Source organism: Argentina anserina, chromosome 3 (assembly GCF_933775445.1).
Source record: "Argentina anserina chromosome 3, drPotAnse1.1, whole genome shotgun sequence".
Lineage (NCBI taxonomy): Eukaryota > Viridiplantae > Streptophyta > Magnoliopsida > Rosales > Rosaceae > Argentina > Argentina anserina.
The window spans coordinates 30,218,139-30,243,522 of NC_065874.1; the positions used below are offsets into that span (position 1 = coordinate 30,218,139).

The 25,384-nt window shown below is 36.8% G+C and overlaps 5 protein-coding genes and 1 pseudogene across 6 annotated transcripts in view; 1 reads left to right on the forward strand and 5 right to left on the reverse strand.

The window, feature by feature from the left end:
• LOC126787601 (alpha-glucan phosphorylase 2, cytosolic) overlaps window positions 1-25,384 on the reverse strand; it is a 66,657-nt gene that overhangs the window by 14,678 nt on the left and 26,595 nt on the right. The gene's annotated exons all lie outside the window — the stretch shown is intronic.
• Window positions 114-1,708, reverse strand: LOC126787615 (uncharacterized). The gene is made up of 3 exons (XM_050513478.1): window positions 1,499-1,708; window positions 868-1,008; window positions 114-522 (listed from the first exon to the last, which is right to left on the reverse strand). The coding sequence occupies exons 1-3, from the start codon at window positions 1,688-1,690 to the stop codon at window positions 376-378; spliced, it is 480 nt and encodes a 159-aa protein (XP_050369435.1). The 5' UTR covers window positions 1,691-1,708; the 3' UTR covers window positions 114-375.
• On the reverse strand, window positions 2,271-3,100 carry LOC126787614 (uncharacterized). The gene is made up of 3 exons (XM_050513477.1): window positions 2,895-3,100; window positions 2,648-2,788; window positions 2,271-2,425 (listed from the first exon to the last, which is right to left on the reverse strand). Exons 1-3 carry the CDS (start codon window positions 3,084-3,086, stop codon window positions 2,276-2,278), a joined length of 483 nt encoding a protein of 160 aa, XP_050369434.1. The 5' UTR covers window positions 3,087-3,100; the 3' UTR covers window positions 2,271-2,275.
• On the reverse strand, window positions 4,949-6,204 carry LOC126787613 (uncharacterized). 2 transcript variants are annotated; one of them, XM_050513476.1, is made up of 3 exons: window positions 5,984-6,204; window positions 5,644-5,784; window positions 4,949-5,412 (listed from the first exon to the last, which is right to left on the reverse strand). In XM_050513476.1, exons 1-3 carry the CDS (start codon window positions 6,158-6,160, stop codon window positions 5,266-5,268), a joined length of 465 nt encoding a protein of 154 aa, XP_050369433.1. In that variant the 5' UTR covers window positions 6,161-6,204; the 3' UTR covers window positions 4,949-5,265. The 2 variants fall into 2 exon arrangements, with proteins under 2 accessions (XP_050369433.1, XP_050369432.1); XM_050513475.1 differs by having other exon boundaries at window positions 4,960-5,412; window positions 5,966-6,204.
• On the reverse strand, window positions 13,529-15,546 carry LOC126787610 (uncharacterized). Its single transcript, XM_050513470.1, has 3 exons — window positions 14,478-15,546; window positions 14,185-14,325; window positions 13,529-13,883 (listed from the first exon to the last, which is right to left on the reverse strand). Exons 1-3 carry the CDS (start codon window positions 14,703-14,705, stop codon window positions 13,737-13,739), a joined length of 516 nt encoding a protein of 171 aa, XP_050369427.1. The 5' UTR covers window positions 14,706-15,546; the 3' UTR covers window positions 13,529-13,736.
• Window positions 17,001-19,581, forward strand: LOC126787458 (pentatricopeptide repeat-containing protein At1g63330-like; annotated as a pseudogene).

A 25,384-nucleotide genomic window follows, 5' to 3' on the forward strand; every position in this document is an offset into this window, starting at 1 on the left:
GAGAATGAATAAGAAAATATAAGGTAAACTCATTTACATAAAACCACAATTTCAGAACAATGCAAAAAAAGATGTGTACCCAATTTTGAGAGATTATTCGCTTTGTAGAATTATGAGCTGCTACGAATCCTATGATTACGGTAGAAACCAAGCATTTTGCAGCTTCATATAATCAAATTATTAATGATAGTATGTAAAATCCAAAATTTAGCTCCATAATCATTTGTTCAATTTCTCATTTTGTTTGTAGAATCTACATCTTTATACTATCCAATAATTGATTTCAAGAGTTGATAGAAATGGGATCCATTCCTTCAAGAGGCTTAGAGTTCATTTATAGGCGCGTGTCATCTGTGTGTGAGAATGGGAAGGATTTTAGAGTTTGGGAACAACATTTGAACGAAACAATGAGTGTCGACCTTCAGCAATGATCTCCCCAGTTGCTTTATTTCTCAGGAGCACCATTGTTCCTAAATAACGTCCTCTTTCTCCCAACCTCTTTGAGGTGATCTCTAGCTCATCCTGCAATTCGACACCAAGAGATACCCGTATTAGCTGTTATAAGTCTCTTTGGAAAGTCCAATACCATACCAATGATAAAGAGAAAGAATTATCAGATCAAAATGAAGATACTGACTACAAAAAAAAAAAGGATCAAGTGGGATACTAAGATACAGTAAAGCTGAAGTACACAACAAGATTCCGAAATCAAGATATATCAGAATGTTAATTCCAAGGGCTTTGCTAATTGAAATTGATTTTCGATTAACAGATATAGGACAGGTTTGTTTTATCAGCATATGAATGTAGGACAATGACCACAAGGAGAATTGGGGATATGATCATGTGAAGAGGAAAGATTCTTACATCAATCTTTGCCTTTGACACATACGAGATGGTCATGTCTACTGAAACGTTCATCGGGCGACCAAGATAATAGACTGTAGAATTACCAACAACATCAACAAGGTTTGCAATTGCACCACTGGCAAAATTTCCAGCTCTGTCCTGCAATAAACCTCATTACTTTAGCAGAAGCCTTGAAAAGTTCTAATAGAACACTTCGCCTTGGTTAAATTAGTTCAACCAACATAAAATGACGTGCTCAGACACAAACATTATCACATAACAACATCCAAAGCTTGGATTTAAATAGCTGTGATTCTCTACGTATAACCCTTACGAATTCTTGTGCCTTTCTATGAATGAAAAGGAAATTGATACACAATGAGGAGTCACGTTGATGCTAAAATTAAAACAACTAAGTGAAAGTCTACTGAGCTTAACAACATGATTTAGTTCTAAAATGACGCAGATTTGAAGTAAAAACATCTTTCTATTCAAGTTACTATGAGCATGTTGAGTTTAATTTCCATTGAAATTTGGGGATGAAGTTTAATTGTTCAGTTAAGAACGTAAGATGAAAACAAACCCAGAAATAAAAATAATTCAAGAAACTTAGGGAGCGATCGAGAAATGTGGAATTCAGGAGACTCACGGTGAGGCGAGGAGGGACCTTGAAAGTACAGACGACGAGTCCGGGTTCGACTCGGTCGACCCGGATGCCTCTAAGAGCGAAAGCCTCGTAGAAGCACGACTCGTCCCCGACTCGGTGAGCAGCAATGTCGAGTTGTGACACGACCTCCGAGTCGTGGTCGGTGAGATCCAGGTACTCCTTCGCCTTCTGCATATTGGGATCAACTGACGCAGATGGCGTATCGCCGTATTGCTACAACTAACAGTGTACGTCAATTTAAGAATCCACTGTGGGCCTGTTGGGCCAATAAAGCCATCCAATACCCTCTCATTATGTTCCTCGAAACTCACACAGTCACACCTAATCTTAAGACTTCTGTCAAAGTGGAGATAATGTCAAAGAAGAAAAACCACTGTGGTCTAGTGATGAACTACCATGTAAGGAACCCCCAAATCTGAGTTTCATTACGAAGATGGCAAAGTGTTCGGATCATATAGTTGGAGCATATACATCATATTTTTCGATGAACAATGTCAAAGAAGAAGATATATGAGCGAGTGTGACACAACTCTTGTAGCCTCCGTAATTGCTATCAAGAGCACGAAGCATCTGATTCCCTACCACACCAGTGTATTCCGTAGTTATCCGGTCTCGTTATCGCATTTAAAGTGACATTGCAAGTGAGAAGTTGTGAATTCGGCTTAAGATTTATTCATGGGAACTAAGAATAAACATAAAATCTTGGGATCAACTTATGAGGATGCCACCAGTTCCCTTTGTGTAGTGAGGAGATCAGACTCATAGCTTGCCATATACACGTCGGGAACGAAACAAGGAATGTCGACCCTCGGAGATAATTTCTCCAGTTACCTTATTTCTCATGAGAACTATTGTTCCAGAGTAACCTCCTTTCTGTCCTAGCAACCTTGATGTTATCTCTAACTCATCCTGCAATCTCACAACAACAAAATTCCAACTCATTACTCATTAGAATGACTCAAGGTTTAGCCTTCTAGGTATTTCAATATATTGTCAATCAGGTTTTGTGAAGATGCTTGAATTCACTACCTATCCCAACATGTCTCCCATTTCTCCACACATATAAATCAAGATTCTTATGTTGTGCCTTATCAAATTGACGAATGTGAGTAGAAGGAAGAAATTACTTACATTAAGCTTTGCCGTTGACAAGTACGAAATGGACATCTCCACCGTGACATTCATCGGAGCACCGGAAACAAAAATGACGCAGCTACCAACTACATCAACCAGGTTCGCAATGGCACCACTCGCAAACTTTCCATTTCTATCCTGTAAGAGCAAATCAAAGCAACAGCAGAATCTCAAATGCTCTTCCCAGTCTTTCCAATACACAAAGACCAAGTAAACTCACAGTAGATCTATGTCTGATACTTACAAGGAGTCGTAGAGGCACCTTGAAAGTACACACAACGAGCCCGGGTTCGATTCGGTCAACTCGGATCCCTCTTAGAGCGAAAATATTGTACATGGTCGCCTCACCTTGCCGGAGTTCTGGCACGGCCAGTCCAGCCACCGTCTCCGACTGTTGCTTGCTCACCTCAAGAAACTTTTTAGCCTTTTTCATCATGTTGACTTTCTCACGTTGTTCTTCTTCAATGAGATTCGTGATCATTTGACACTAAAGTTCTAAAAAGCGCTGCAGACAACCCCTCTTAGCGCCTAGACGGTTAGACAGCCTCATAAGTGGCGCCTAATCGGTTTCGAATTATTAAATATTTATTTATTTTTATACATATATTTAAATTATTTTAATGATTAAAAATATATAATAATATTTAATATTAATTTAAAAAATACTTAAAATAGTCTAAATTCACATAACTTAAGTAGAAAGTCCATACAAATATTTGAAGAAAAAATAAATAATGAAACAAATGCAATAATACTAAATCTCAATTTCTTTCTCTCCAAATTATTTCCTAACTCATTCAGTATCAGACTCAAACTTAATATTCATATTTCTTTTATCTTCTTTTGTTGATGAGATTCAGTTTTTAGAAAATAGACAAAGAGTGAGAATTGCGGTTTTTTTAAGGTTTTTTTAATGTCAAATGATAGTTGACTGTCTACGACTAAATATGACTGATTAGACCGCCTAGGACTGAATATGGCCGCCTAAGACTTATAGGACTGAATAAGGATGCCTATGACCGCCTAGAACCGCCTAGGCGGCCGCCTAATTCACAAAACGCTACAAATGACGGCCGAAGCAAAAAACACAGCGATGGGTGACCTCCTAGCGCCTAGGCGCCGCCTAGACTGCTTTTCAGAACACTGTTTGACACATTGGAATACATATCATAGATCAAGTGGATGGGATTTTAATTTAACAAATGAGTATAAATGATGATTGACTCATTTGGCTTTTTTGGACTTTGAGGTCATAAAAATTAAACTAAAATTGATTGTTTATCCAACTGAGAAAAATGTGATTGTTTTATAAACAACTGCGTGCGTCCAATTTTTTAAAAAACTCAATTGAAGGCTCAATTAAAAAACTTAAGGCTACTTACATAATGTCTCTGTTTTTCGGTATAGGCAGTGAGGCTTAAAACATTTACGACTTTTACGCATATAGCTACGTTTTCACGACTTTTACGTATTTTACTACGTCTTAGAAAATAATCTTTTGAGATATATTTATATTTATAGTGTGTTTAAATTGATAAAAACTATCTAAAACGTTTAGATTATGAATTTCATTATATCAAAATGTAATAAATTAGTAAGTTCTTATGTATATTTATTCTGTTTGCATATGTATAATTATATATTTACATATTTAACTACTAATTTTTATAACGTAAGGCTTACACCTAATGCACTTCAAGTTTTAAGGTTCAAGGCTTTCAAGAAAACGCCTTAACTTTCTAAAACATTGCATGTGCCTTCATTTTCTTTTATTTGTAAACATGAAAATGTATCAGTAAAATTGGAAAATTATAATAGAACTGATCTTACAGAACGGTGAAAGTGGTATATTTTGACTGTATGAACAAAAGCTTGTGAAATTAGTAAATGTTGATTCACAACTTGTAACGATCAGCTTTCATAACAGCCTTGATAGTTCCATACAGCACCATTTCCCCATTCCCGGTTCTTCCAAAGTGTGATAATCTCATGCAGAACTGTATAATTAAATAGGTGAATTTAATCGGCTGGCAAACAATTCAGAACAAACTTTGTTACATTACGGTGTGGGGTGATTGTAACTGAATGTTCTTTTCAGCATTTCTTCATAAGGATCCAGTATAAGTGTATAACCACTGCTGCTACATACCTACTTCTGAATCCAATGAGGACTTGGAAATCGAAAATCGAGATATGGTTGAATGAAGATTTAGGGACGTTAAGAGGTAGACGAAAAATGGGAATATATATAAAGCCAGGCTACTGAAGAATTGTTAAGAATCCAAATCTTAGCTCAATATAAACAAGTAACTACAGAAAAGAACAGAAGAAAAGAAGAACTATATTGGGGTTCAATGTCAACTCGGGTACGCAGATATGTACCATGTTCAATGTCAACCAGAGAAAGAGTGGTCTGTGTAAACCTTCAGCAATGACCTCCAATCCTCCATGTTCCTTAATGACACATCAAGGTCAGATGCTTTATCTTCATCGCTGATGATTGCTAATTACACACGTCTAACCTAATGGGACTGAATGCTTATTCTTACACAAGAAGTCCCATCATTTAAAGTTCCTCTATATAAGCGTCTGTCTGTGGAAAGAACTAGGGAGAATCATAGCTTGGGAACAACTTTTGAAAGAAACATCGAATGCCGACCTTCAGCAATGATCTCCCCAGTTGCTTTGTTTTTCAGGCACACAAGTATTGCAGAGTAACGTCCCCTTTGTCCCAACACTGTCGAGGTGATCTCCAACTCATCCTGCAATTTGACATTTTGACATCAACAGATATTGACTGTCATATGCTTCTTTGCAAATCTGCTAGAACTGGAAACAGTGGAAAGACTGGGCAATGATGCATGTCATAGCCCCAAGTATCAAATCGAAACGCAGACCATATTCCATATAATAATCACATCAAACTACAAGTAAAGAAACAAATGCTGCAACAGGAACACATAATACTTTAGACCAAAGCTTCCGTTGCTTACATTGACCTTTGCAGTTGACACATATGAGATGGAGATGTCGACTGAGACATTCGCAGGTTGACCCACAACGTAAATCGGAGAATGAGCTACTATATCAACAATGTTCGCAATTGCGCCATTGGACAAATTCCCAGCTCCGTCCTGCAATATAAACCTTCCCATATCAAACTATTCTCTTCTCTACCAAAATTGAAGAAACTAAAGCTGAACCCTTTTGCATTATGATATACAAATTTAAAGAAAACAAACGTTCAAGATGAATGAAATACCAAAACCCAACTCAAAAGGTTAAAAAGTTGAGAGTGAGAGAGAGATTACTGACGGTGAGGCGGGAAGGGACCTTGAAAGTGGAGACGACGAGTCCGGGTTCAACCTGGTCGACTCGGATTCCCGTAACAGCGATATAATCGTAGATGTTGGACTCGTCTGGGAGTCGCGACATGGCCTCTGACTGTTGCTGAGTCATCGGCAGCTGCCGCAGAGACTCCTTGACCCGCGTCTCCATACTCTCATCCATTTCTCCTCGACAAGACTTTTACTTGCCGAAAGTCAACTAGTAGAGTAGAACAGAGTCTCTGGCCCTGTGGGAGCAAGAAAATGAGAAAATATCAGCACCCAATAATAAAGATGAAGTAAGTACACCGAGTAAATACATATTAAGTATGAATAATGATTGCGATGAGTGGTAATTGCAATGAAAATTATAATGAAGGAGACAGTTCAATGTACTTGAATGGCGATCATAACCAATGTTTCCAAAGACGACGCTTTCAGGCGGAGCAACAGGGAAAAACCCCGCAGGTTCAAACACATACGAGGCGATGGAAAAGCGACCATCGGAGTGACTGAGCGAGCGGCGGAGCAAAGGAGAAGCGGAGGCGGGCGAAGAAGAAGTGCAAATTTTTTTTCTGGGGGCCAAAACAACGTCGTTTTGGCATTTGTTTTAATTAAAACGGTGAGTTTTGAATGGTTAACAATGACAAAGCCCCCTCCCGTCATCAATTATTCATTCAGTTTAGCCTATCATCCTCTGATTCCTCTCTCTACCTCCCTGCTTCTCTCTAGTCTCTACCTCCGTGCCTCTCTCTCCCTCTATTAAAGACCAAAATCTTTGCTGCCTATAATTTGCCTATTTGAAACTTGAAAGTTTATTTTGCTTGCAGGTTAGTCAACTTTGATCATCTTTTATAATTGATTTGATTTTTTTCATATATTTGTTTGCTTTTAGTTGAGTACATACCATAAAATTTATTAATAATTTTTGGGCATTTGTTGTATGTGTTTGTTGGTGTTGGTGAATATTAGTCATGAGTAAGAAAGGGGAAGATGGAAGAGATAAAGCATAAAAATTTACAAAAAAAGATGGAAGGGGAGAAATATTTTAGATGTGTTTTCTATAATCAAGTATGCAGTGACACTATTTAGCAGGTATTTCGGGTGGTATGAAAGCTTGTAATAAAGTCCATTCTGATGTGAAGAATGAGTATCAAATAGCTATAAAGGACTTTACGGATTTGAAATTTAAGAGATGTGCTATGCTCCGTGAGATTGGTGAAGGAATTGGTGGTGGAAGTGATAGTATAGATTCTCCATTAGAAGAATGTGGGAGTAGTGCTGCTCAACTAAAAGTCAAATGACCACTTGATAGTTTTGTGTCTTCTCAACCTAGGCAAACCGTATTAAATGAAGCTTACAAAAAAGAGTTAAGAAAAGAAGTTTGTCGGATGGTTGGGCGTTTTATGGTTTCTAGGGTGCTTCCTTTTAATACGGTTAATGATCCATTTTGGTTAGCTATGGTAGAGGGAATTGCCAAGTATAGTGTAGGGTTCAAGCCTCCTTCTATGCATGAATTAAGGACTTAGAATCTTAGGGAAGAAGTTGAAGACATTGATAAGTGTTTGTTAGAGCATAAGAAAGCTTGGGAGAAATATGGGTGTTCTATCATGTTGGACGGTTGGACCGATAGAAAGGGTAGAGTACTTCTTAATTTTCTTGTGAATAGACTGGCGGGTACTTTCTTTTTGAAGTCCATTGATGCATCCAGTAGTGTAAAGAATGGTAGTTTAATGCTAAAGCATTTGGATGAAGTGGTTAGAGAAGTTGGGGAAGAGAATATAGTTCAAATAATCACCGATAATGGATCAAATTATAAAAATGTAGGCCTTAGACTTATGCAAAGGAGGTTGAAGTTGTGGTGGACTCCATGTGTGGCACATTGTATTGATCTTATGCTTGAAGATATTAGCAAGCTAATCATCTTTGAGAATACCATTACAAGTGCTAAGATAATGGTGAAGTTTCTCTATGGTCACACATGTGTCCTTTCTCTCATGAGGGAATTCACAAACAACAATGAGATCATTCGTCTGACGGTAACTCGCTTTGTAACTTCCTGTCTCACCCTTCAAAGTATCTATAACAAAAAACAACCTCTTCAAATGATGTTTAACATCAGGAAGTGAATTGATGGTCTTTTTGTAAAAAGTCATGAAGGTATAGGGGCTCGTGCAATTGTTCTATTTGAAAAAAACTTTTGGAGTGATGTTGCAAAATGTATGAATGGTGAGATGCCATTAGTGTGTGTTTTGATGAAGGTTGATTCGAAGGTAAGACCTGCTATGGGTTACATATATGAATTAATGGATGCCGCTAAAGAGAAGATTACATTTGGTTTGAAGAAGAACCCTAGACATTATCAACCAATTTGGAACAAAATTGATGCAAGGTTAACTCCTCAACTATATCAACCTTTGCATGTTGCCAGATATTTTCTAAACCCTCAACTACATTATGAAGATAACTTCTCAACTGTTTTAGAAGTCAAGAAAAGATTGTATGAATGCATGGATATAATGATGTCATTTGAGGATCGGCTAAGGGCTGATATCCAATTAGAGATGAATGATAAATGCCTTGGAGAGTTTGGAAGTAAGATAACAATACCTTCCAGGAAGCTAAGAAGTCCAGGTAATGCCTCATATATTATTCTTTATAATACAATTGTCTATATTCTATTATTTACAACTTATAGTAATTTATATTTTCAGCGAGTTGGTGGGAGCATTTTGGAGAGGAAACACATGAGTTGACAAAGTTTGCTATTAGTGTACTTAGCCTAACATGTAGTGTCTCTGGATGCGAGAGGAATTAGAGTACCTTTGAGTCGGTAAAGAATTGCTTAATCATTACGAATTTATATAATCAGTAGCATGTTTATGTCATATAAATTTATTTTTATGTTTGTTTTAGATTCACACTAAGAAAAGGAACCGACTTGAGCACACAAGATTAAATGTATTGGTTTATGTCAAGTACAACTATTTACTAAGGGAAAGAAACATTAGAAGAAGAGTGAAGAAGCTTGATCTCATTTTAGTAGAAGAAATCGATTCCGATGATGAATGAATATCGGAGGTGGAAGATCCTATATTGCCGGATAATCTCTCTTGGGTTGAAGAATGTGTGTTTGAGGTGGAAGCTATAAGGAATGTACCGATTGAATGTTATGAACAAAATTTATCAATTAGAGTTCCTATATGTGTGGAGCCACTAGGTGAGCCAACAATAAATGATGTTCCTTTGTCGGATGATGACATGAGATTTGATGAGCCCTCTTACACACCTTCTTCTAAAAGGAAGAATGTTGAAAGCTCAAGTAAGTACTTTCTTACTCATCCTCATGTTATTTAGTTTGTCTATAATATATGTATCAATCCATATTTATACTACTACGTTTTTGTTTTTAGGTAAAGAAAAATCCAAATCCAAGAAGAAAATGAAAACATTGGATACATTACTTAGGAATGAAGATGAGATTGAAGACCTTACTTTACATCCACATATTGATGCATTGAACATTGATGATTGTAATGGTATTCATGTGGGTGTGAGTGGATATGACCATGAAGATTGAACAAGAAGATTGAACGCATTGAAGTGTACTCTTGCATTTAATTTAATATGAGTCTATATATTAATTATATAATTTGATTAGAACCTTATTTTGGATGAATGCTATGCTTATAATGACATATTCATATATTTTGAAGGATATTCATATTATTTGAAAATTTATTGTATTAAATTAATGTTTGTTGGAAAGGCGATCGCCTTAATCGCCTTTGCACGCCGATGCTCTCGCCTTGTAAGGTTTGACCATGTCGCCTTCGCCTTCGCATCTGAAAACATTGATCATAACTAAGGTGATTGTAATGACTAATGCATTCTTGGTATGAAACTGACACATTAAGAAGACATGAATGTGATGAATTACCATTAGAATAAATGAGCAATAATGGGGGAACATACATAAGTACACATAAATGTCGTCATGCTGACAATCGTAAATGTAATTTAATGAAGAATGAGGAATTCCACTGTGTAAATGGGGGGATTAGCAAGAGGTAAGGGAAGACATTTTGATTATTAGAATTGAGAACAATTAAGAAAAACACTGACTTTGGTATCAGAGGGTTTTCTGAAGATACCCCCCTCTTGTCAAAAGATGATCGTCCAAATTAAAAGAAGAGCAAGACAAACGACAATCCGCTATCAATTCCCGCCCATGAAAATAGAGATTGGTGAGTAAAATGTCCTTGACAAATTTTTCTTCACCAACAGGCCCTTACAGCTCAAATCCTTCCAATACCATGACCAAGAATTCTTGATATGCGTCTGTTTAGGTCCAACAAATTGTACTATCCTCTCTTGAATGTTCAAAGGATATGCACAACCTTCTTGATGTGTTTATTTTACATAATTGACATGTAAAGAACAACACTATATACCACAGTGTTTATAAAAATGATTTATGAGAAAATTAGAGATAAGCCCAATAATGAATCACTTTTTTAAAATTAAACCCATACCTCTAATTTTATTTAATCTACACCCAATATGTACTTTTGATTGACTATATTGTCATTCTAACATTAGACAAAAATCTTCCATGAATATAGTTGTTGACTATAATTGAAATTCACTATAATTGAAAAACCTGGATTTCCTTGTTATCATCTATTTGAATTTAAAACATGATGTTAAAATATTGTTTGTTTTGATTTTACCATAATAGATTACACCATTAAATTCGGATGATTATTGACTTGAGTATATATCTCAATGTATGTTGATTTCAACAATATCCATTATATATATAAAATCCAGGTTTGGTTTTAAAATCTGAAGAGAATATGTTCGTCTTGCTTGTAAGAAATAGTAGGAGGCAAGCATGTATACAATACTTCTTTCTTATGTCTATGAAGAACAAGAGTTTAGAAAGAAAAGAAAAAGGTTGGTGATTAGATCAAGGAATTTGCAGAATACTTTTTGTGATTATGTTTTCACTTAGCTTCTAAACTCACGTGTGGTGTTTGTCTACGTATGTCAAAAATTTATACTTGTAAGGTATGTCTTTTGTGCTTTAATTTTCTTCTTCTCTTGTTGGGTCTATTCTCATATGATTCATATCAATTGCATGATAGGAAAATAAGCTCTGAAATTCACACTTTACCTACAAAATAGCTAATATGTAAGTGAGAATCGAATTTAACTTAAATGCATGTAAGATGTTATTCCCTCAAATATAGTAAGTAATCTAAAAAAGAGAACAAATAAATCTTTAACAAAAAATCTATTATCCAGGTATCATACCTATTGAATAGTCATGGTTAACTCACAATGGTAGAATATGTGTGTATATATATATATATATACACCTAAGAAATAGGTTGACGAGAGAATATAATCATAATATATAGGTAAATATTTTAAATCAGTTTTTAGTGAGGCAAAATATTTAAATACCTTTAAATTAGAAAGTTTATATTACTGAAAATAAAATATATTAAAACATTTCAATTAGGAAAATTCCATCATTTTGGCAATTATGACAAATTTAATGAAATTACAATTAAAAATATCTACAATTAATGTATTTAATGTTGACGTTATTTTTGGAAGTTGACTTATATATGTTTAGCAGATTTAAATTGTGACAATTTGTGTAATTTTTCTTAAAATAAAAACTAATAGTGTAGCGTAAAATGAGAGCGAGTTTAGTTTAAAATGAGGTTAAAAAATTGGATGTATAATGAAATACCCCATGATTTATCTAGTTGCATTTCGTAACATTATGATGGGGTATATGCTTCTTCAGGAGGATCTAAGCTAACCTTTTGCGTTATCGATCAATGATTATTCTTTTTCTGCTAGATCATAGTAGTCTATAGTCTATACTACCCAGTTGGATTGTACTGTACTAAATACATTACTATTATAAAAGTTAACAAGGTGATCCATATATTTGAATGGTACAGAAGACGAAACATTGATGACGGCTCCAGGCAATTACCTCCTCAGTTGCTTTGTTTGTCTAAAGCACTATTGCTCCATAATAAGCACAGTTTTTTCCTAACCTTTTTCAGGTCATCCTGCAATTCGACATCAACTTATCATGCGATGTTAAATGTTTGTTTGGACACCCCCAAAAAAGAAAGAAAAACTAATGACATACATATATCAATCAGATGGAATGATGGATGCATGCTATATGCATGGGAATGAGCTAAGGAAAACAATCAAATTCCGCTGTGATGTTAGTGATGTTATTCATGTTACATATATTTGAAGAGGACTGTAATATAGAGATGGATTGTATAGTGTTGTAAAAACTATCACAGATTGGTTTCGCATAAGTAGATAAGATAGTTCAATTGGTAGGAGTATCAAACTAGCTAGCTGGATTTACCAACCTATACAATAAGGAATCAGAGTTTAGCAGCAGGACGAAACATTGAATGTCGGCCTTCAGCAATAATCTCTCCAGTTGCTTTGTTTCTCAGAAGCACTATTGTTCCAAAATAGGCTGCTCTTCGCCCTAACCTTTTTGAGATGATCTCTAACTCATCCTGTACAGAAACGATGATATATATTTGGTAAATAATATCTGGTTTGAAATATGATACAGAGATTATGTCTCGGTTATGAAAAAGACAGAATTATCCAAATTCAAATCATATACCAATTCAACAAGGATGACATTTGAGAAGACAGGAAATTGAAATCAATAAAAACACAATACAATAGCCATAGTTTGAAAAGAACATCTTCAAGAATAACAACTAAATGTAGCAAAGACCAAACGAAACATTTTCAGTAGATTGAAAACCAAACTAAAAAGTGATTTTTGACACACAGAAAGCCTGTAAGACAAGACGTTCGTGATTAATTCAGACAGCTGTTTATCATATCACCATATATGCCCTATAAGGGGTACGGTGCTTACATCAAGCTTTGCCCGTGATCGGGGCTTTAACGACTGCCCAAAAAGGGAAGAATATGCCACCAATAGAATCAATCTGGTAGTCTTTGGCAAGCCTGAGCCCGAGACCGAGTAATGTCCTGTGTATGAAACATATTTTAACTGTCTACGTACCCTGTGTTGTGGCATGGATTGTATTACCTTGTTGAACCACCCAGTATCCGCCTAGATCCTAAAACGCTCAGAAGCCCCGATTAGGCATCTATCTCCAAGGTCTCTCGCCGCCTAGCCTAGGCGGCTGACTTTTAGAACATTACTTCTATGTTGAACTCTATTCTTCTGCATTGTTGTCATTTTTGTTCAAGATTTATAGGCTCAATTACTTTGAAGAGCATCAAAACTAATACGGAGTGTTTGGACTGATGGTGTTAATGCAATGATATCGCAAGGATGATAGCAAGTTTTGTCCAACTAGTTAGATACAGATCATTTTAGGTCAGTCCAAACAGATGCAGACCTTTCAATGATCTAAACATGAATTGTTGCCGAGAAAAAGAGAGTACTGCACTAATTTCTAATTATCTTGAGCTGAAAAAATTGGTCAAATATATTGCAGTGGTTTGATCTAGCTATATATTATACTTCAAGGAAGCTTTCATACAAAGTGCTGCTTTGATAGTAATCTACAATGTCCCTAACTACAGATATCGGTAAAGCTGCACATAGTTGGTTATTGTTGGAGATCTGAACCGGAGTAATATATATGATATTATTTATATGCTCTGTTGACTTGGAGTACCAACCTGTGCTCTTTCATTTATGTGACAAGGTCTCAAAGTTTGGGAGCAGCGTGTAAACGAAACATGGAATGTCGACCTTCAGCAATTATGTCCCCGGTCGCTTTGTTTCTTAGGAGCACTGATATTCCAGTGTAACCCCCTTTTTGTCCTAATCTTTTTGAGGTGATCTCTACCTCATCCTGCAATTTGACATCAAGAGATATCAGATGTTTCAGTTTACTGTATCTGATACATTTGGAATGATACACAGATCATATGCCTCGTCTGTTCAGACACAAATTTAATAAAAGCCACAGAGCATAACAGAACTCTAACATAAAGAGATAACATATGCGACGACAGTGACCCAAGCTGACCAAACAAAATCAGAAAAAGAAAAATTCGATTGAAGGTGCAGATAGGATGTCTGAACATCATCTACATGTATGACCAAACCATTCAGAGTGCTATGTACAACGGTGTCAAAAAAAGGTTTCTCACATCAAGCTTTGCCGTTGACATGTAAGAGATGGATATATCAGCCGACACATTCCTCAAGAGACCACCAGTATAAGTTACAAAAGATCCAACTACATCAACAAGGTTTGCAATTGCTCCATTGGCAAAATTTCCAGCTCTATCCTGCAAATAAAAGAAACACAGTTCAACATTCAGATTTCACTCATCTTTTCTCTATCAGAAAACAAACCACCAACTAGTTTTGCGATATATGTATACACCAACTGTACTGTATTCAAGTATTCAAAACTAAAAAAGGATTGAGATAAACTCACCGTGAGACGGGGAGGGACCTTGAAAGTGCAGACAACAAGTCCAGGTTCGACTCGGTCAACTCGGATTCCTCTAAGAGCAAAATTCTCATAGAAGCTCGCTTCGCCAGGTCTGTGAGAAGGAATGACAATTCGTAACACGGCCTGTGACTCGTCCAGACTCACCTCCACACACTCATTCGCCTTCGTTTCCATAGTGGCTGTCTGGTCTTCTCCTCCATTAGGCTTCATCTCTTAAAAAATAACACTCTTACCAGCACTTCCCATTTGAATACTAGAATACTAGATTTGTTTATGTTTTGTTCAGACTACAGGTAGATAAAAGAAAAACAAGATTCCTTAGTCAAAGTAAACTCATGTTGAACCATTCTACAATTTTGTATCTCTGAATTGAGATCATTTCCACTAACTTTTTGGTATAGTAATATTTTTCTCTGGAATGTTAAACGTGCTCACAAATTCACATGACTTTTCTTAACATTAAGGAAAAAACCCAAAAGCAGAACATTAAGTTATGAAAAAGGGTTCTGCCGGTGAATCAAGCTGCTGGAACTGAGTATAACACTGGCACAAATTGAACCAAGGTAGATGAGAAAATGAGTATGGAACTGCATATCCTATACTGGGAATGTAGAACAGTAATGATTTATTGAAGCAACATGAGGAAAGCAGACAAATCGATGGCTTCCTATAATCCGATGAATGAAACAATAGTTAGAATTCCTATACAGGACCTATAGATTGCGGCTTGAGGCTTGTAAACAAGCAAATCACATATATGCAGCCACAAGGATTAAAACAAGCAAATCATTCTTCACCCTAGCAACAAATAACTTAGCTTGTTGAAATCCTCAGCATAATCTGATCCAAAATCGATTGCTTGCCCGCATTTCCCAGTGTCTTAGCTGAATGGTCAGGGTTAGCCACAAGCTTATACTACTTGGAGCCTTGGAGTTCTCCATCACTTCAAGGCAGCTTTCATACAGAGCCTTGGAGTTTTCCATCACTTCAAGGCAGCCTTGCCATGGAGCCTTGGAGGATGGAGTCACTTCAAAGCAGCTTTCATACAGAGCCTTGGAGTTTTTCCATCACTTCAAGGCAGCCTGATTATGCTGCGGATTATAGTATATAGTATAATCTGGAAATATAATAATGAAAGTCCAAAGCGTCATGATTTTGGCTTATCAGCAAAAGTCTCCTATGGAGCCTTGGAGTTCTCCATCACTTTAAGGCAGCCTTCATACAGAGCCTTGGAATTTTCCATCACTTCAAGGCAGCCTTGCTCGATACAACTTTGATAATAATCTGTAAGGGTACTAACAGTAGATATCGCATATCGTTCTAAGATACTCCATCATTAAAGCTCAAAATGATACACATCCCTGTAATAAATTTCACATAATAGATATCGAAAGATCCCAGAAATGGAGAAATTTGAAGTTTACAAGATGTATTGCGGATTGATTATGTAAAATTTATATAGCATAAAGATTATACACTATGTTTTTGAATAAAACAAATAAATCAGTTTAGTTCGATGAACTCCCAATTTGAAGTATTTTAAATCCTTACAAGACTCTTTTTAACTACTATATTAAGTTGAAACCAGGAACAAGAGATCGCCCAATACAGGTTTGGAAATTAGCAACTAACAAGTAACAATGAGGAGAGCTTAAAAGGCAGGCAATAATGCAATATACAATATTGGGTCAAGAAAGTAGAATAGATACACAACGTTTTACTAGAGACTTTGATTGCCAAGGATTCTGAAACTTTATTTTATCAAAGAGAAGGAAATCACAACTTCTTGATCAAACCTATTCATCCACAAGTTCCCTCTAGATATAGTTAATATTTACAAATCAAACAGTGAAAAGGACTTAAAGTTTGCTAGGATGTCTACCAAACAAGGAATGCCGACCTTCAGCAATAACCTCCCCAGTTGCTTTATTTCTCATAAGCACTAATGTTCCAGCATATCCTCCTCTTTTACCCAACACCTTTGAGCTGATCTCTAAATCATCCTGCAATGCACAACCAACGGTAATGAAGGTACCAAATCACAAAACTAATTCACACACTAAATGAATGGAATTGAACCTAGAATGATGTTGGGAACCGACCATCATTCTAGTACACATTATAGCAAACGAAAGCCGTATAGCAACCATTTCTAACCAATCAAAACCAGAGTTAAAGAGCCAGAGTCTGTTATAAAACAGTCAAGTAGCTTCAACAAAATTCATTTAATTCTCAGCAGCAATGGTGATCCATATACAAATAGTCTATCAAACTCTTACACAAAACACATGAAATGAGTATATTAGTAGAAGCAGTGCTTACATTAAGCTTGGCAGTGGACACAAAAGAAATGGACATGTCCACTGAAACACTCATAGGCAAACCCTCAACATGAACAACAGCACCACCAACTTCTGATTGAATAAGCAATTGGGTCTCGTCGGAACCACTTCTGATGTTTATACTCTCAACATTTCCATCAACTGCTACTGTCACTCGAACCGTATGGGGTTAGAACTTAGAAGACTGACCCTGTAATCATTCTTCCCTACTAGTACATTAGTGTTTGATAGTGACGGCATCAGGGTAGTCTTTGGTTCCCCATTACAACAACCAAGTGTGATTCTTGTCTGATGATAAACTTAGATTGTAAAATGGAACCAAAACGTTCTTGAATTCTAAAACATTAACTCGCTAATCTTTGCCTGGAAAGGTATGCGTACGGAGGGAAAGGAGGTAAAGGAGGAGTCGCTGGTAGGCGAGGAGCCAGAGGTCGAATTTGGAGAGGAGAAGGCTTCGACCCAGAGATTTCAATTGGGTCTTGCTTGAGGAGGACGTTGAGGTCTTGTAGGGGAGGCGGGATGGTGAGGGTACAAGAGAGTTTGCTGGAGAAAGAAGGTCTGGGGAAATGGGAGGTGCAGAGGAGGTGTTCGACGAAAGGTCGCACTGAGAAGATGAAGCGCGGGAGGCATCACTCAATTTATATTCAAACAAAAAGGTACATCTCTTGTTTGATATTTATCTTTATAATTTGATAATTGGATATCCATTTGCCTATTCAGTGGGAATGGGTTGAAGACTTAAGAATCGTAGGCCTAACAATCAAGATACGTCTAGAACACAGTTGGGGACTTTTGGTAAACAAACTGAATCCCTAGACATTAGGATACCCAACAATCTTATAAAAATAACACCAGGGACGCGAGCAACAGCAAACCTCTTTTTCTCTCTTCCAAATCAGTGTCTGGGATTGTTGTTGTTAGATATTGCTCAGCATGATGCGCAGATCAGTCCGGGGTTTCTCTTCTTGTTATTGTCATTGTCATTGCGGCAGCAGCACGACAAGAGGAAGAGGTACGCCTTCTCTTTCCGTAGCCTCGTTTCATACTCAGCCCTCCAACCCAACCCAACCTCGTTTTATTCCCAGAGTCACTAATGCTGACTCAACGTCTTTCATGAATTGCTCCATGTCCGTCCTCTTCCTTCTGCTCACTGCTTCAATCCGATTTTGGCTCACATTTCCGAATTGAATCATCACTCCTGATTGGCATTCCTCTGTTTAAACAACTGTGTGTCATTGGCATCAGCCCTGATGGTGGGACTTCCTCTCTTCAACCAACTGTCACCACCTTCAACACTCTTATCCACGGCTTTGTCCTCCGAAATAGGGTGGAGGAAGCAGCACTACTTTTCAGCAAAATGTTGCAGGGAGGTCATTGTCAGCCGGATGTAATTACTTTCAACACTAATAAAGGGCTTCTGCGCCATCAGAAACAACACTGCAGCTATTCAGTTGCTTGGGACGATGGAAGAAAATGGATGCCAGCCTAACATAGTGTCCTATAGCACAATCATCGACGGTGTCTGCAAGGATAAACTAGTTGACGAATCATTCAACCTCTTCTCAGAAATGATTACTAGAGGTATTGCTCCTGATGTTATTACTTACAATCATTGATTGATGGAGTTTGCAAACTAGGACACTGGGAAAAAGCTATGAGGTTGTTGAATGAAATGGAGAATACAGGTATGTTGCCAAATGTCCGCACCTTTAGTATCCTGGTTGATGCTCATTGTAAGGAGGGAATGATCGTGCAAGCGAGAGGTGTGATTCAAATTATGATTAAAAGAGGAATTGAACCTGATACCGTGACATATAACTCACTCATGGATGGTTACTGTTTGCTAGGGGAAATAGATGAAGCGAAACAAGTATTAATCTAATGCTTAGCAAGGGCTCCTTGGTTGGTGTTGATAGCTGTAACATATTGATTAACGCATACCGTAAGCAAGTAAAGATTAGGGATGGCAAAAATACCCAGCGGGCGGGTACCCACAGGTAATCGACCCTAATGGGGGAGTGTTTCGGGTATAATCGGGTAACGGGGACAGGGATCCCCACTATTCGGATAGCGGAAACGGGCAAAGGACGTACAAAATCTTCAAGCAAATGCATGGTATGGAACTTGTTCCTGATACCATTACTTTTAACACTCTTATCAATGGTCTTCACAAATCAGGGAGACTACAAGAAGCCGAAAATTTGTTGTCCGAGATGCAAGCTTCTGGCATTGTTCCAAATTTGCATACTTATAATATCATACTTGATGGCCTGTATAACAATGAAAAACTTTCAACTGCACTGGAATTGCTTAGTGAGATGGAACGCAACAAGTTAGAACTAGATATCATAGCTTACAGTACTATCATTGAAGCTTTGTTCAAAGCTGGGAAATCAGATTATGCTATTGATGTCTTCTTTGGATTGTCATCGAAGGGAGTACAACCTAATGCATGGACATACAGTATAATGATTCATGGTTTTTGCAAACGGGGCTTATTAAGTGAAGCAGAGAAGTTGCTGAGAGAAATGGGAGAAAAAGGCTGCTCTCCTGATGTTGTGACCTATGATATTATAATCAGAGGTTTTATCAATAACAAGGAAATATCAAGGGTTATGGGACTTATTCAAGAAATGGTGGAGTGCGGTTTCTGTGCAGATGCAAGTACTATAAAATTGATAGCTGGTTTATTGTCCAAGGACATAGTAGACCCTGCTCTGTTGGTGTTGTTAAAAGATTCATGATCAAGTTGATTCGAATGTTTCAAACATAAGTTTGTTAGTTGAGATTCTGCACCTTTTGGATTATCTATTAATTTTCCATTGAACACCCAGTGTCATTTCCTATAGCAGATCCCAAGCATTTGTAAACTATGAGGTCCTTATCTATATAACTTTCAACTTCTGTTGCTATGGAAGGATTCTAGCTAAACTCATTAACTACTGCTAGTAATAGAATTCTGAGTTGATGAAAGTACAGTGTCATTTTTCATGCAATCCTGACATTATGAGGACTTAGCTTGCAGTTGCATTAGTATATTTACTCATATCTGGCAATATGAACTTAGTGGCAACAATTTTTGTAGGCAGGTGCTTTTAAACAGTGTGATTATGCAAAGCACTTGATGGTGTTAAGTGTTAACATTCGTATTGTTTTTAGTTGCAATTTCTATGAGTTTAGGTTTGAGTTGGAATTGACTATGGCCGGATAAATCTTTTACATTGGGATTACGCTCCCATACAATTCACCAAATCTCTTCATTGTTCGATTTCGCTCATGTCACAATGGTTTTGTTTATGGTTCAATGGTAATATATGTTCTAAGTTGAACAAATATTTGGCCAACCTAATTGTATTGCTACTCTGTCCGGAAAGGTATGCGTATAACATTTTACCTGTTGTATAGACCAGGTGTCCTGTTGAGTGCTTATTTATGAAGATTTGTGAGTTTGGTTGTATGGTTGTATGGTTATATACTTATATTCAATCATGTACTGCTATACTATTAATCTATTATAATCAGTAACAGTGAGAAAAATGTACAGCAGACCATGCTTATGTGGGTTTCCATTGTAAGCTTTCATAATACAGATACATTTACTAGAGTTGCACAGCCTTGATTTTACCCCATGGGGGGGGATCATATGGATGTTAATGTGAAGTAAGGTGATGAAGCAGGTGGCTCTAAGACAGCTTGTTTAGTAGCGACCAATGTCACTGTTTCTGCTCTTTCTTTTCAAGGATATTTGACTTGTTCCGAGGTCAGTTGTTAATGACTAAGATAATTACATTCAATTTTTTGTGTTTCAATAAATCAAAAACATGTTCTTTCTTTATATGCTTTAATAAATTGTGAAGAGCTGTGTAGTCTTAATTTTGTTGTTATAGTGTAGCTCTTCAACCCTCCTTTCTGATTGTTGAATTTAATTTCAACTTATTTAAGTTCGCCATATTTTTGCACATTGGGGTTTGGAGTTTGGAATTTGAGTGTTTATGTGACATGAAAAAAATGTTCTTTGTTTATGACATGAAATCGTTCTTCTGATTGTTATTTGAGTTGCAGTCGCTGAAACTTTGTCTTAAGCACTAGATAACATATTCACTCTCTGGGACTATGGAGCTAGTTGTAAATGTTTTTTTTTTCGAAATCTAAACCACTTCTCAATCTGTATAAATCCCTGCTTTGGCATTTCAATTCCTGCTTTAATGACTTCTTTTACAGAATTTCTTTGTTCACCCTGACTGTATTCCTTTTTTTTTCTTTTTCTGTTATGGATGTTCTGTTCAGTTTGGTATAATCTGCAGCTGGTTTGGTATCTTGATATTGTGTTGCTTCCTTTATCTATGCATACTGAACCCTGAGTTGTGGCTCTCTTACTGGAAAAATCTGATTTTTCTCCCCTTTTGTTTTGACAGGGAGGTAATCTATTATCAGTCATTGGGAATTTGGGATGCATCAGAGTTCCCGAATCTCGACAGGAACTGACAAGTGATGCTGATGGAGAAAACACAAGACAACATTAGACCTTTTGGCAGGGAACTGCAATATGGTGCAATGTTGCACAAGCACTTCTCAGAGATCCCGGCAGACCATCTTTCTCAAGATAGTAATCAAGGACATTATAGGCCTTTGACCCATTCCCAATAGAACAACCTGAACTATACTATCTTCACGCAGCATCAGCAGCACCATTTGTTTCATGAGGAATTCAAGTCCAGTTGACTAATGAGTAATGAGCAATGGTGTTGGTGTTGTCCAAGGATATAGTAGATCCTGCTTTGTTGGTGTTGTTAAAAGATTTATCATAAATTTGATTGGAATGTTTGAACATCACTTAGTCTGAGATGGAGATACGAGAGTTATGCACATTTTGGATGTACGATACACATTATCTATTAATTTTCCGTAGGATTACACAAAGTCATTTCCTATATCAGATAGCGAGCAGTTGAAAATTGTTATGTCTGTATCTATACACATAGAACTCCAACTGCTGTTGAATAAGTTTAGCTAAATTCATGAGCCGCTTGTTAACTTTTTTACTGTTTATTGTTGCAATCCCTATGAGCTAGATTTTAATTGGAAGTTAAATATCCTTAAATCTTTTACTATTGGAATTAAAATCCTATTCAGTTCAGCTAATCTCTTTAATAATATGGTTTTGAGGCACCAGGCAAGGAGTCTCTCTCTCTGAGATCATATAATATGGTTTTGAGTTTTGGAGTAATTCAGTTCGGTTCACACCCTCCAAATTTTCAATGAACACTCTTACACAATCAAATCAATGGATTCAATTCTCTATACCAGAAAAATTTCAATCAAATAAAAAAACCCAGAGAGATGATATATGTTTAGGCGTTTTATTTTAAGAAATTAGATTATGTTTATTATTGTACCTCCTTAGAAAAAGACCAATTCATTGGAGAACCAAAATAACTCTCCTAAATATGACAAAACCAAAAGACAACACCAATGTGGAAGCTCTTAGAGGGCACCATTTCTGATGCTCGCCTTAGGTCTCAAAATCTCAGGTCAGACCCTGATTGTTACTCTGTCCGGAATTTTATCTCTGTAATCCTTGTTACCTAGACCAGGTGCGCTGATAAGTAGTGATTTTGTTTGGTTATATGTAGCACTTGACACCCTCCTTTCTAGTTGTTGAATTTAATTTCAGTTGTTTCTAGTGCGCCATATTTTTGCACATTAATACTTGAAATTGAATTTTCCGCTAGGTGGGAATCTTATGTTGGGTTTGGAGTTTGGAGTAGTAGATATTTCCCAAATCTAAACCACGAGGGAACAATCTGTATAATTCCCTGCTTTGGTATTTCAAGTGTAGCTTTAATGACTTATTTACAGAATGTCTTTGTTCACCCTGACTGTATTCATTAATTTTCTTGTTGTGGGTGGTCTTAGTTGCATGGCTGTGTCTGCTGAATAAGAAAGTTTTTGTTTCAGATCTTAATCTGTGGCTGGTTTGGTACATTGATGATTTGTGTTGCTTTATTCTTGTCTCTCATTACGTTTAACTCCCAACCAGTTCTATATCTGCGAATACTGATGCTGATGAAGAAAACGATAGGCAACATTAGAAATTTTAGAGTCCTTAAATTGCAGGGACTTGCCGGACTGCAATATGGTGCGATATGTTGCACAAGCATTTCCATAGGTCCCGGCAGACCATTGTTTATCATAGAAATCAAGGAGGTTGGAGGCTTTTGGCTCATTCCCAAGTGCACAGCCTGAACTTTGCAACCTTCACACAGTATCCGCAACGCAATTTGTTTCATGAGGAATCCAATTCCAGTCGATAAAGAAGTCTTTAGATGTGCCACGTTACTCTTCATTTGAGAGGTTCTCCAATTGAGTGAGAGAGGGAGTGTCAAGGGCATGTAGAAGATCCTGAAAGTCTCCTTCTAAACCTAGCTGGAGTTTCAAATGCAGCAGACTATAGACCTTTCTACCACAGCTGCTGCTTCTGTTTCAATAGCAGAGTGGCTTTCACTTGCTCTTGCTAATGAGTGACTTGTGTAAACTTTGCCTTTAAATTATAATCTCCATATGCTGTTGTGTATGTTCTCATCCCAGGCACCATCTTCGTCAAATTTCACAATTGCAGGACTTTGGGGTTGCCATAAAGCATAGTAGATAGGTGCATGGGTATCTTGCTCCGATCTTCCTATCAAAATTGAACCAATAGTGCACTCATAGCAGTTGTCATGGATGTACCAATAGTGCTAGAACGGTTTGGGGTTCTATGCCTTGTAAGAGACCTCCAATAAATGGAAGCCCACAAACTAGAGAAAGTTATCAGGTCATTTGATTACACTAGAATATTACAGTATCAAATTATTCAAAAGATCTGACGAGTCTATTGTGTCACTGTTATATAAGTTGGATGTGAAAAATAAGTTGTATCAAGTTGCATCCAATATCAATATCCAATTCTCACATAGAAGCTGAGTGTTTGATACCCCTTATTTCATAAACCGTTCATGTGAGTTCTCTTCATAATCTACCAATTAACCAATATCTTGATAAACGTACGTATTTGATAAGAGAGTCAATTGTAAGTTTGAGACATGCACGCATATATGGTTACGATGATTGCTACAATATATGATGATTATCCGAGAGTAAGCTTCGTTATTGAGAAACATCAGTCATCAACTTACACCAAGTATATATAGTAGTTTTTCTGGAAGATGATAAGTAGTACTTTCAAGAATATTGAATTACCTTTTAACAAATCAAAGATTCTTTTTTCTTCTTGGGTTTTTAATTTTCTCATCGGTTTTGTATTATAAGCACAATGTGTCTGGAAATGCTGCGTTACAAACTTGTAATTGTTGGTTCCTATGCTAATTGCGGTTGTCCTTACTAAGGTTGACTTCGACTGTGCCATTCGGCTAATTGGAATTTGGAGTATGACATTATAGTATCTTCGTATCCAAGACAATGTGTATATACATAACAAAAAACCAAGACGATCCGCAAACTGATTTCTAAAGTGTTCAAGGAAATTAGAGTTCGATTGTTGGATTGCAATACTTTTACAACTCTCAAGCTTGGCATATATCTATAAATGTATCATCTTTTTTTTCAAAAGTATAAATGTATCTTTGTGCATAAATAATACTATCAACAAGTGTACGACTCTACGAGTACGGGCAAAATAAGATTTGTGTACAGACGTTAGGGTACTAATCACAGCCTTGGGAACAGACTTCTTCACAGCCAAAAGGCAGCCCACAACAAAGGGTTGACGAGAGATGGTTACCTCTACAGTAGTGTCATCGGAAACTATCTTCCCTTGCCCTTTGATGGCAAGGGCAGCAACAAAACCGGCATTGAAACCATCCGACATGATCAAGATGGGAGCAAGGGTGCTTTGCGGTAGGGAGAAAAACCTACAGCTCTAAGGTTTGTGCAGCGCTACTTTTAATTAACCATTTGAGGTTACTAAATCTCAATTAATTTAATTTTCTTCAATATCTTTTAATGCTTGACAAACTCAAAACATTAACACTTTAATAGTAACGAGTACAACTACGTGCATTGGCTATAGTGTCTCGATCGCTCGGTATATATTCCTAATACACCTACTATATTGAAACAGACACCAAAAACCGGCCTATTGCATAGTTGAAGAGGTTGCCATATATATCAAAGTACGCAGAACTAGATAAACCTAGCCTCGTCCACAGTTATATGATGATCGAGAAAAAGAAATGCCATTACAATGTTCATTTCCTTTGATCATGTAGCTTTAGTGTGTGCTTGTTAGGTAGTCTAACTTTCACATGCAAGTTATCAAGCGGAACGTCATATATTGAGCATTTGTAAACTAAGTCAACTAATCTTATCACTTGCATGCCTTCCCAAACTCTACTAATATAAAGCAAGAAAATGAGTTTGATATGTTGATTGATTAAAATTTTGAACTTTCTAAAAAATCAACTATTTAATAAACTCCTAAATCTTATAGTTTGAAGAATATGATTGTAATTTGCAAAATGTAAATTTGAAAAGAAAAATAAAGGATAA

What these genes read in the sequence shown, in the direction of transcription:
- LOC126787615 (XM_050513478.1), bottom strand. Translation starts at nt 1,690, where the DNA reads ATGCAGAAGGCGAAGGAGTACCTGGATCTCACCGACCACGACTCGGAG. An exon ending in AGGTCCCTCCTCGCCTCACC is followed by an intron (nt 1,009 to 1,498) that starts GTGAGTCTCCTG and finishes GGTTTATTGCAG; the next exon opens with GACAGAGCTGGAAATTTTGC. An exon ending in TGTCAAAGGCAAAGATTGAT is followed by an intron (nt 523 to 867) that starts GTAAGAATCTTT and finishes GTCGAATTGCAG; the next exon opens with GATGAGCTAGAGATCACCTC.
- LOC126787614 (XM_050513477.1), bottom strand. Translation starts at nt 3,086, where the DNA reads ATGATGAAAAAGGCTAAAAAGTTTCTTGAGGTGAGCAAGCAACAGTCG. An exon ending in AGGTGCCTCTACGACTCCTT is followed by an intron (nt 2,789 to 2,894) that starts GTAAGTATCAGA and finishes TTGCTCTTACAG; the next exon opens with GATAGAAATGGAAAGTTTGC. An exon ending in TGTCAACGGCAAAGCTTAAT is followed by an intron (nt 2,426 to 2,647) that starts GTAAGTAATTTC and finishes GTGAGATTGCAG; the next exon opens with GATGAGTTAGAGATAACATC.
- LOC126787613 (XM_050513475.1), bottom strand. Translation starts at nt 6,160, where the DNA reads ATGGATGAGAGTATGGAGACGCGGGTCAAGGAGTCTCTGCGGCAGCTG. An exon ending in AGGTCCCTTCCCGCCTCACC is followed by an intron (nt 5,785 to 5,965) that starts GTCAGTAATCTC and finishes TTTATATTGCAG; the next exon opens with GACGGAGCTGGGAATTTGTC. An exon ending in TGTCAACTGCAAAGGTCAAT is followed by an intron (nt 5,413 to 5,643) that starts GTAAGCAACGGA and finishes GTCAAATTGCAG; the next exon opens with GATGAGTTGGAGATCACCTC.
- LOC126787610 (XM_050513470.1), bottom strand. Translation starts at nt 14,705, where the DNA reads ATGAAGCCTAATGGAGGAGAAGACCAGACAGCCACTATGGAAACGAAG. An exon ending in AGGTCCCTCCCCGTCTCACG is followed by an intron (nt 14,326 to 14,477) that starts GTGAGTTTATCT and finishes TTTTATTTGCAG; the next exon opens with GATAGAGCTGGAAATTTTGC. An exon ending in TGTCAACGGCAAAGCTTGAT is followed by an intron (nt 13,884 to 14,184) that starts GTGAGAAACCTT and finishes GTCAAATTGCAG; the next exon opens with GATGAGGTAGAGATCACCTC.